Below are 12077 nucleotides of genomic sequence, written 5' to 3'. Positions count from 1 at the left end.
CTTACACAGCCTGCGTATGGGAGCATCACACTGGATGAATTTGATTAATTTTTATAACAGCGACAAGAATGACTACAAAATGTGTCAATCTAACTCAATAACATCAATGTGAACCTGCTGATATAAGTATTGTCACTGGAGCAACAGATCTTAAAATAAAATCTGACTTGATTAATTTTATTGGAGAGCCTGGCCTGACTTCCGGTGTGGATGATTCTCTCTCCCCCTTTATGTTTTACGTAGAATGTAGGCTTAAGTGCACACTTGTGCAACCACATAACCATTTTTTTCTCAATTGAAAACAAAAATCAAGTTGTAAAGGTTCATTGATGGTGGAGAAAGTGTTTAAATTATTCTGCGTCTCAAATTTGTAACATCACAAAAATCTAGCATACATACATACACATGCATCTCTCTCATATATATAGATATCTATATAACACACACACTGTATGTACAACCCCAATTCCAGTGAAGTTGGGATGTTGTGTTAAACATAAAAATAGAATACAATGATTTTCAAATCATATTCAACCTATATTTAATTGAATACACTACCAAGACCAGATATTTAATGTTCAAACTGTTAAACTTTATTGTTTTTAGCAAATAATCAGAATTTTATGGCTGGGACAGGGTCATGTTTACCACTGTGTTACATCACCTTTTCATTTAACAACATTCAATAAACATTTGGGAACTGAGGACACTAATTGTTGAAGCTTTTTAGGTGAATAGTTATTTTTAATTCTTATTATTCATTCATCTTCTGTACCGCTTATCCTCACTAGGGTTGCGGGCGTGCTGGAGCCTATCCCAGCTATCTTTGGGCGAGAGGCGGGGTACACCCTGAACTGGTCGCCAGCCAATCGCAGGGCACATAAAAAAAAACATTCACATTCAAACCTATGGGCATTTTAGAGTCTTCAATTAGCCTACCATGCATGCTTTTTTCCATAATAATTGAAATCATTTAAAGACAGCATTTTTCACTTTGTCTGATATTTACATTTGTTTGATGATCTTAAACAAAGTGGGGAAACTATGCAAAAATATAATTTGAGAAGGGGACCAATACTTTTTCGTAGCACTGTATATATTGTTAGGGCCTGCTTCACTGCTTAGACGTTTTAAGAACTTGTGACAACTGCGGTCATAAATTATTTGAACAAGGATTTGAATTCTTACAGGCATGTGAGACAAGACAAGCAAAAATAACTGCAGGTCTTGCAATGTGCAACTTGACATACGACAGCAGGCCAACAATGTATGCAAAGGGACACACACAAGCGCGGCAGTAGTTTGTGCAGATGAGCATAAACCCATAAAAAAAAAGAACAACGTCATGCAGGCACATTTAATGACTGCATTACCAGTGGGGAGAAAAATAAGCACCACCTTTTTTTAAAGATATTAACACAAAACCAGCAATGTGGCACAATAAACAAATGTCATACGTGGCGTGCAGTGCTCTGTAAAACAAATTTATAATGTGATGAAATACTGAAATGAAACTTTTTTTTTTCCCCCCCCTCTCCTCACATTCTTTGGTCATGATATACAACAATGTCAACAAATACACACACACACTCAGGCTGCCACACGAAGGCAACATGGAGTAACTGATCTGTCGTCAGCTTCAAGAGATGCACACAAATGAACTGAGTCATGGGGTTTTTCCAAGTGAGTGTTCTTGAACCGGTGTGTCATTTAACCTTTGACTTTCAAAGAGCTAACTCAACATACATCAACATTACCAAAGCACTATATGCTAGGCAGATGTAGGCATTATGTTTAAATAAAAATATATATTTGTGATTTTCTTTTCTCTTATTTTTTTTTAAAACAAAATATTTACTTGCATTTACATTTGCGGGACTGCTGTGCTTTTCAACATCACTATTACGAAACCGACTTGCCCAGCGACGCCTTCAAGGTCCTGTCGACTTTTTACACCAGTTTTACAGAAGCACAACACTGCAGATGATGAGAACTTCAAGCCATGGGAGGCGTTTACTTGCTTCTGTGGCCACCTCGTGGTCGTTCACAGAATGAGCAAAGGCACAAAAACAAGTACACACAATACCAATTGCTCCCACGCCACCATGTGACCCTGACACCTCTCGATAAAAGGTCCCCTTTTCTTTCCCCGCATGTCCACACATGGGGTCTCTCCTTTTTAGTGCACATCTTACATGAAAAAGACAACATTGAGTTTCCCTTGACAGTCAACTCAGCCTTGGAGGTCCTCAAAGCACGTCTCACACACCCGCACAGGTTTTTTGGAGGATGGCGTCAGGGCGTTCCTTGACGAACACTCGGCGCAGAAAATGTTCCCGCAATGTCTGCAGTGGTGCTGCAGGAACATGAAAATTACATATACAATCAATGTACTCATTTCGCTGTATGTTTAGCATTGAGGTTGAAGTCTATGGTACTGCACAACCTGCATTGTGATGAGAGATCAAATATTTTGGTCCATTAGTAAAATGAGAGTTGAAAATACTGGAAATAAAATCTCTCAGTATGATGCAATACACTGCAAACTGAAACTACACCAAAAAACATGAAATAATATTTCTATGACATTGTCAATCAAATTGAATATATTTGTTCAGGATGCACCGATAGCCTACAACTTCTTTTCAGACCGAGAACTTGCATTTAAGTACCAATACTTGATAATGCCATCACATCCTGTAGTTTGGATTAAAATGTGCTTTATGGTATTTGCATCAAATATTGTTCAAAAACACAAAACAACCTTTTCTTGACAAAAGTGTCACTCAAATAAAACTTTGACTAACAACTGGACATTACTGACATTTTAACATCCAACTGCATGTTTTTCCTGACAGTCTTGACACACATTTCACTTAAATCTACCCTGTAACACAATGCATTTTAGTTTTAAAATAAAACTGCAGCAGCTTATCAGGGAGGTACAGTGGTGTGAAAAAGCGTATGCCCCCTTCCTGATTTCTTTTTTTTTACCCGTTTGCCATCACCAAACAAAGTTAAATATTAGTCACAGACAACACACAATGCAGTTTTAAATGGTTTTTACTATAAAGGGAGAACAAATAAATAAATATCAAAACCTACATGGGCCTGTGTGAAAAAGTGATCAACCCCCTAAACCCAATAACTGGTTGGGCCTCCCTTCGCAACAACAACGGCAATCAACCATTTGCGATAACTTGCAATGAGTCTCTTACAGCGCTGTGGAAGAATTTTGTGCCCATTCATCTTGGCAGAATTGTTGTAACTCAGCCACATTGGAGGGTTTTCAAGCATGAACCGCCTCTTTAAGGTTATGCCACAGCATCTCAATTAGACTTTACACCGATTTTATCGGCTAATACCGATCAGCCGATATTTGTCATAATTCGCCGCAAAGGACATTAACATATTTGAATCCAAAGGCTAGTTTATTTTTAGCCTTGTTGCATGTCTTTTGACGTAGTACTGTAAATATCTGACGGCCAATGATTTAAAAAAAAAAAATGTCGGCAGTGTGGGACAGACAACACGTAATCCCCGGATCAGACTACAAGACAAATTTGCTCTTAAACGATTGCACTGTCAGACTACTGCAATAAAATCTTGTATTCCGATACCGCCGCATCCCGTTTTTTACAATCATTGGGCTTTATCTGGTCAACTCAAATGCGACCGGATACACTCGTTACCGTGGCGACGACAACAAGAGTGGAGTGCGCCGACTGTATTATGAGGGGAAAAAATGGGGGAAAACGGTGTGTTGGTGGTCACGGGTGCTCAGGACAGGAGAGGACGTTCGTTTAAGGCTTGCTTGAGGCATGTACGCGTACTTTGAATACGATACGGCTCGCAAGCAGGCAATAAAATGTTATGTAGCCTAGCAAGCTAGCGGTAGCACGAACGGTTGGACATAAACATGCCGCCGTTCTGTCGAATCATGCTCTAAAGTTTCGGTGTGGGTGAAGTCATTTAATTAAAAAAAGTAATTTAATTACAGTAAGTTAGCACCCATTATTTCTGTCACGTTGTAATGTTGGTTTGACCTGACTGATTAGAATACACGATCTGACTAGAGCAGTGATTTCCAAACTTTATGGAGCCAAGGAACATATTTTACAATCACTAGCCCACACAGTGCCATATAGGCTTGGATTTTTTTCTCCTTTAATAATAATAATCTTCATTTCAAAACTGTATTTTGTGTTATATATTTAGATTTTTTTGATGATGGGGAAAAAAGAAATCAGGAAAGGTACAAACACTTTTCCCCACCACTCTATATGTCAAGCTGGTGAAGTGGTATCATTGTCGTAGTAGAGAAGCATTAGTACAAGTATAGCCGTACAGTGGTTTTGGTGCATCCCTAACATTTGATACAGCTCTTGTGTTGGATCTCATTGTATTGTGGCTGGTTGATGTATGGTCACCGTTGTATTGCTAATACAAATATAATGAAGGCCCTTCAGGGTTTTCTGAACACCCTTCTTACCTTCCTGACAGTGACGGAGAAGCCTTTCCCACACGCCATGCAGTTCTGCACCTCGTGATCCTCGGCCCACTTCCTGGTGAGACTCTGGGACTGCTTAATCTTAATAACCAAATACAGCAGATATAAAGAAGGCCACTGTTTTTTCTTTTTCATTTTCTATTAAATGTGACACACATGTAGAGGTCCGGGACCTTTCACTGACCTGGAGGGACTGGTTCTCTCGGCCCAGCTCCTGCATGGCCGCCGTTGTGTCGTCAACTTTCCGCCTCAGTTCCACCACTTTGGCCTGGAGCTTCTCGATTTCTCCTTCGCCCTTCACGCACCTTCATTTACACACACAAACGTGATTGATTAAGACAGCTCACTGCCAAGCATTTTACAGGGTGTCCTCGGTTTGCGGGACATTACAAATGTCAGGCAATGAAATTATGTGCATGTCTGTGTGAGAACACGACATCAAACGACAAACGATTATTTTTAGATTGATGGCCCATGAGTGTTTCATATAAAGACTATTTACTGTATTTATGTCTTCACTACTGCATTAGTTTTGCATTCCATCCAAAATGAAGAACTTTCGTAGTTAGTCAGCTCCATATGAACTTTGGGTTACCACACCAAACTCAAAAGCATTGCAGTCCAAAAATGTTAACGAAAAATGCAGCTGACGACCACAATAAGCCATTCATATTTATTTTTAATTGGTTGATTAGCCACTACAGAAAATGGATGGATGGATGATTGATTTGAATAGGTCTGTCCCAGATAAACAAATGTGGATTCCAGTGGACACCACGTGACCACACCTCTCCAAAAGCGCACGTCTCTCGTCCTGGTTGTGTTGTACGGTGGCCTCCAACACAGCGATCTCGCCCCTCAGCTCGTCCGTCTGCTTGTCGAGTTCAGAGACCCGTCGCTGGCTGCCCTGCCACTCTCTCTTCAGCGTGGCTACGTTTTCATTCAGCGCCGTCACCTGGACGCCCAGTTTTGCCTCCGCTTCCTCACCACGCTTCACCTGCTCTTCTTTGGCTCTCCTCTCGGACGCCTACAAAAAGGGGTTACAAAAACAGTCATTTGCTCTCCTCCCGTGTGTCTACTACAGTGTTCTCCCACTGTGTTGCGGTTTATCATTCCTTCCCCCGCTATATCGCAGATTTTTAAATTGTTGTTTTTACAGCATATAGGCAAGTGCGAATTTACAGTTGCGTGCCTTCAGTGTTGTATCATATTATTCCCGTACATGCCAGGCAGCGCTGAGGTCTATTGGAAGAGATGCAGTGTAATTAAAAGCAAGAAGAAGATACACATAAGATACCTTATGTGTGATAATGTACAGTGGAACCTCGCTTTAAAGGTTATCGGAAGTAACGGTGTGGAATATTAAGGATGCTTTCTCTTCCTATGCTAAATTATCTTCTAACTCGGAATGCTGAACACTCAGGCCCCTGACCGGGCTATAATTAAGAAGTTCAGACGCCACTGCTTCTTGCTGACAGGTGTGGGCATTCTAAAATGACCACAACCACTGCAAGCCGAAAGTAGAAGACAAAAACGGCAGTTACTCTCATTTAAGATGCTTTCATGTGTTGTGACGGCCTAAATTGGTACAATCTTGATTACACCTTATGTTTTACGACAGATTAAACTGGTAGCCTCCGGCAAGGCCTGAGATAGAAAGCCAATGGCGCCACTATGAGGGGAAAAGATGAATGTCATAGCTAGCTTCTGAACCTGACTAAACTAAAAACTTTAGATGCCATTAGAAACTAAACACTTAGTACAGTTATATTGCATGACCTAATTAAAGATACTAAGACACAATAATAAAAGATGCTGAGGCACAATTATAAATCAAAGTTTGAATAACAAATGAAAATCTAGCCTTCTTTTGACACCATTAAAAACCAATGCCAGATTATGGAATCATGAGTCTAGCCAATCAGGACAAAGGGGTGGACCAAAAAACAAGATGGGGGAGTCGCAGAGCGAGGGTATTTAAGGCAATGCATTCATTTTTCTTTTTCATCCATCCATCCATTTTCTTTACCGCTTATCCTCACAAGGGTCACGAGATTGCTGGAGCCTATCCCAGCTATCGTCGGGCAGGAGGCGGGGTATTCCCTGAACTGGTTGCCAGCCAATCGCAGGGCACGTAGAAACAAACAACTATTCGCACTCACATTCACACCTACGGGCAATTTAGAGTCTTCAATTAACCTACCATGCATGTTTTGGGGATGTGGGAGGAAACCGGAGTACCCGGAGAAAACCCACACAGGCACGGGGAGAACATGCAAACTTTTTGTTATTTTGTTCAAACCTTTGAATAAACTTCCTGTGATCAGCTCAAGCTTTTGTCTTTTTTTTGTTTTGTTCCCCCCCCCCCCAATCTGGCCATTCAAGTCTTACTCTATTTTTGCTACCTGAAAACTTTAAAATATTAGCTCAACTAAGAACACCCAGCCTGCAGTCCACCACCAGCCTACCAATCGCCAGAGAGAACTGTCTGGAGTACCGAACAGGCTGAGGCCCCACCTGCGGCCCAACCAAGGGGGCATCCTCTGATCCGAAGCGACAGATTGAGACACATCAATGGACCATCTGGACAGTACGTGTCCAAAAATAGTTTTCAGTTGTTATTCACATATATATATATATATATATATATATATATATATATATATATATATATATATATATATATATATATATATATATATATATATATATATATATATATATATGTATAGAGACTATATATATATATATGTATAGAGACTATATATATATATATATATATGTATAGAGACTATATATATATATATATATATATATATATATATATATATATATATATAGTCTCTATACACAGATTTTCACCTATTGCAGGTAGGTCTGGGACTATACCCTGTGATAAACGGGGGTTCATTGTATAAAAAAAATGTGCTGGGATTTATTTATTGACTGGGTTTACCAGCTGATCTTGGAGAGCCTTGGTTTTGGCGAGAAGCTGCTCCTCTCTTTGGCTCCTGCTGTCCATGGTGGTCTGGTGCTCTTTCTGTTCCCGATGGAGGGCATCCTGCGCAACCTTCACCTGGCCCTGCAGCTCCAGTTTCTGCTGGATCAACAGCTGCTTGGCTTCCTGCAACTCTCGCAGCTCCTGAAGCGCGACACACACGCAACAACAATCTGAGGGATTTGCACATGTTCATAGCTGTCGATGGGGTCACTCGCTACGCTCTCTGATCAAGCAGCTTAACGCTGGATTTATATTACAGGTCTAAATGCCCAATTCCAATGTTGTCATTTGAACCATGTAATGTAATTCCAGCCTTAGTTATATTTCACGACAGCTCTGTAGAGCTAAAAGGAACACAAGACTCTGTTGTCTTAGCTATGTATTTGAAGTGTGATGCTTCAAATACTTCTATGGTTTCCCTAAATGATGAGAGCCACACGCTCCATGATTGTAAGAATACAACAAAAGGCCTTATCAGAGGAAGGCCTTGCAAGGAAATGACCTTGTCATTCGTCTCTGCTAGGGTTTTCAGCTCCGAAGTCAGTCTGGCGTTGCTCTTTTCCAAGATACTGTTGGCTTTGAATAGCTCCTCCATTTTGCTCCTCTCCTTCTCCAGGCCCATCTTAACTTGACCCTGAACGAGCATCAGCAAACAGAGGTAATATTTAACTTTTAAGAAGAAAATTCTGGTCCTTGATGTTCCTGAATTACACTCACAGCAGACAAAGACTGACAACATTATTACTTATGTTATCCAACACAACAATTGTATTAAATATTCTCTCTTTACAAAAATCAGTATTTAATAACATTGTTATTAAAGCCAGTGTAGTTTACAGTTGTTCAGTTTACTGAGCTGTGAGTAATGTTTTGTTTATGTCATGTAGCTAAATGGAAGGATGATGATTGATCTCAAAGGGTTAACCTCCTAATAAAATAGACCTAAAAAATAGTCGATTTTGTGCATTCAACCTACGACTGCCATTTTGGGTCTGAAGCTGTACCTTGACAACTTTTGACATCCTCTAACCCACGAGTAGCTACCCTACAGCCCCAGGAGCGATCTGCTGCCCGCCACCCGTTTTAGCGGTCTGCGACATACAAAGTATTCAGACCCCCTTAAATGTTTCACTATCTTGCAGCCATTTGCTAAAATCATTAACTGTTGAAATTTTTGCAGATTTATTAGAAGAAAAAAAAACTGAAATATCACACAGCCATAAGTATTCAGACCCTTTGCTGTGACACTCATATATTTAACTCGGGTGCTGTCCATTTCTCCTGATCATCCTTGAGCTGGTTCTACACCTTCATTGGAGTCCAGCTGTGTTTGATTAGACTTATTGGACTTGATTAGGAAAAGCCACGCACCTGTCTATCTAAGACCTACAGCTGCATGTCAAAGCAAATAAGAATCATGAAGTCAAAGGAACTGCCTGAAGAGCTCGGACACAGAATTGTGGCAAGGGACAGATATGGCCGAGGTTACAAAAAGATTTCTGCTGCACTTAAGGTTTCTAAGAGCACAGTGGCCTCCATAATAATTAAATGGTAGACGTTTGGGATGACCAGAACCCTTCCTACAGCTAGCCGTCCGGCCAAACTGAGCAATCGGGGGAGAAGAGCCTTGGTGAGAGACGTAAAGAAGAACCCAAAGATCATTGTGGCTGAGCTGCAGAGGTTCAGTCAGGAGATGGGAGAACGTTCTAGAAACTCCAGGATGGTGAGAAATAAGATTCTCTGGTCTGATGAGACCAAGATAGAACTTTTTGGGCTTAATTCTAAGCGGTGTGTGGAGAAAACCAGGCACTGCTCATTGCCTGTCCAATACAGTACCAACAGCGAAGCATGGTGGTTGCAGCATCATGCTGTGGGGGAGTTTTTTAGCTGCACGGACAGGACAACTGGTTGCAATCGAAAGAAAGGTGAATGTGGCCAAGTACAGGGATATCCTGGACGAAAACCTTCTCCAGAGTGCTCAGGACCACAGACTGGGCCGAAGGTTCACCTTCCAACAAGACAATGACCCTAAGCACACTGCTAAAATAACGAAGGAGTGGCTTCAGAACAACTCTGTGGCTGTTCTTGAATGGCCCAGCTAGAGCTGAGACTTAAATCCAATTGAGCATCTCTGGCGAGACCTGAAAATGGCTGTCCACCAACGTTCACCATCCAAACTGGCAGAACTGGAGGGGATCTGCAAGGAGGAATGGCAGAGGATCGCCAAATGTGAAAAACTTAATTCCCAAAAAGACTCATGGCTGTATTAGCTCAAAAGGATGCTTCTACTAAATACTGAGCATACATATTTTTATTAAATATGCAAAAATTTCAACAATTCAGTTTTTTTTCCTGTCAATATGGAGTGCTGTGTGCACATTAATGAGGAAAAAAATTAAATTATTTTAGTAAATGGCTGCAAGCAGTGGTGAGGGATGCCGTCAAGCTGATGAAAGGGTCCTATCGGGCCTTTTTGGCCTGTGGGACTCCTGAGGAAGCTGATGGGTACCAGCTGGCCAAGCAGAATGCAGCTTTGGCGGTCGCAGAGCTAAAAACTCAAGCGTGGGAGGAGTTCGGTGAGGCCATGGAGAAAGACTTCCTGACGGCTTCGAGGAAATTCTGGTCTACCATCTGGCGTCTCAGGAGGGGGAAGTAGTGCACCATCAACACTGTGTATAGTGGGGATGGGGCGCTGATGACCTCAACTCGAGACGTTGTGAGTAGGTGGGGAGAATTCTTCAAAGACCTCAATTCCACCGACACGTTTTCCCATGAGGAAGCAGAGTCTGTGATCTCTGAGGCGGGCTCTCCCATCTCTGGGGCTGAGGTGAACGAGGTGGTTAAAAAGCTCCTCGGTGGCAAGGCCCCGGGGGTGGATGAGATCCGCCCGGAGTTCCTAAAGGCTCTGGATGTTGTGAGGGTGTCCTTGGTTGACACGCCTCTGCAACATCGTATGGCCATCGGGGACAGATGGCAGACTGGGGTGGTGGTGCCACTTTTTTAGAAGGGGGGCCGGAGGGGGGGTCACACTCCTCAGCCTCCCTGGTAAAGTCTATTCAGGGGTGCTGGAGAGGAGGGTCTGTCGGGAAGTGGAAGCTCGAATTCAGGAGGAGCAGTGGGGTTTTCATCCGAGCCGTGGAACAGTTGACCAGCTCTACACCCTCAGTAGGGTCTTCGAGTGTGCATGGGAGTTCGTCCAACCAGTCTACATGTGTTTTGTGGACTTGGAGAAGGTGTTTGACTGTGTCCCTCGGGGAGTCCAGCGGGGGTGCTTCGAGAATATGGGGTCCGAACCCACTGATAAGGGCTGTTCGGTCCTTGTACGACCGGTGTCAGAGTTTGGTTCGCATTGGTCGTTTGTAAGTCAGATTCGTTTCCTGTGAGGGTTTGAGTCCACCAAGGCTGCCCTTTGTCCCCGATTCTGTTCATAACTTTTATGGATTCTGTTCATAACTTATCGACAGAATCTCTTTGGCGCAGCCGAGGCGTAGAGGGGGTCCAGTTTGGTGGACTCATTAATGCATCTCTGCTTTTTGGAGACGATGTGGTTCTGTTGGCTTCATCAAGCCGTGATCTCCAACTCTCACTGGAGCGGTTCGCAGCAGTGTGAAGCGGCTGGGATGAGAATCAGCACATCCAAATCTGAGGCCACATTTAAGTCACATACTTCTTTTCCCGTCTGGAAGCAGTAGGGCGTGTTCTACCGGGATACAGCACCCAATCATAGTGTAGCGGCGCGTGTACTGGAGTCATTAATATTGAAACTATGTGGGAATCCTAATAACTGCCGTATGGAAAAAAAAAAAAAGGTTTGCGCTTGATTTTAAAATGGTGCATCGCTGCCCTCTGCTGGCTTTGCTCATGAACACTCTCAGCAGATTTGATAATTAGAATATATCGCGAGTCTACTGTAGCACTTCTCATGAAAAAATTTATAAAGCGTAAAAATACGTTCTCGGCACTGAACGTTCGGATTTTATAAAACATTATTACGCGTTTGGCATTGAAATAGTTAAAGAACAACACTTCTCAATGTACAATTACAAGGAATTTAATTACAAGGAATTTCGACATTTTATCATCGCCGTTCCATATAATCATCAAAATATTCATAGAATCTGGAGCAATCTGCACGTAAGCATGAAGCTCAACATTAATTGCCCGTGAACTTCGATCCCCCTTCCTTCCCGCAATAAAAGCGAAAGCCATATATATATATATATATATACACACAACAGACAAGTAGGACTGCCGGAAAAATCGTCGGTAGCCCCCTACCCACCCTTGAGGACCAAGACAAGAGCATGGAAAATACACTTGGACCCTCCACATCCTTGTCACCACGTCTTTCAGCTCCTACCCTCAGGTTGGCGGTATCGAACAATGTTAATTCAAACCAGCAGACATTCCAACAGCTGCTTCCCTCTTGCCATTAAATTGCTAGAGGCTAAGTGACTCTCCCTAGTGTGTTTTTCATGTCTCAAAATGGCTGGCTATTCTAATACTAGAGCGGCTCCAACTACCGGAGTCAAATTCCTTGTATGTTTTTGACATACTTGGCAATAA

General features: G+C 42.2%; 1 protein-coding gene across 4 annotated transcripts in view; it reads right to left on the bottom strand.

Annotated features, from left to right (window-relative positions):
• Nucleotides 1-860: 860 nt before the first annotated feature.
• The window catches only part of eea1 (early endosome antigen 1), a 56746-nt gene continuing 45529 nt past the window's right edge, over nt 861-12077 (bottom strand). For all 4 annotated transcript variants that reach the window (XM_061772757.1, XM_061772759.1, XM_061772758.1 and 1 more), the window contains 6 exons: nt 8014-8145; nt 7467-7652; nt 5299-5537; nt 4695-4815; nt 4493-4591; nt 861-2356 (listed from right to left, as the gene is read on the bottom strand). In XM_061772757.1, the coding sequence (XP_061628741.1) occupies nt 2234-2356; nt 4493-4591; nt 4695-4815; nt 5299-5537; nt 7467-7652; nt 8014-8145 (900 nt within the window). In that variant the 3' untranslated portion in view covers nt 861-2233. The remainder of the gene's footprint in view (nt 2357-4492; nt 4592-4694; nt 4816-5298; nt 5538-7466; nt 7653-8013; nt 8146-12077) is intronic.

The sequence above is a fragment of the Phyllopteryx taeniolatus genome, chromosome 5 (genome assembly GCF_024500385.1).
Source record: "Phyllopteryx taeniolatus isolate TA_2022b chromosome 5, UOR_Ptae_1.2, whole genome shotgun sequence".
NCBI lineage: Eukaryota > Metazoa > Chordata > Actinopteri > Syngnathiformes > Syngnathidae > Phyllopteryx > Phyllopteryx taeniolatus.
Note: the sequence above shows the minus strand (reverse complement) of the source record. Positions and strands in the feature narration are given on the sequence as shown.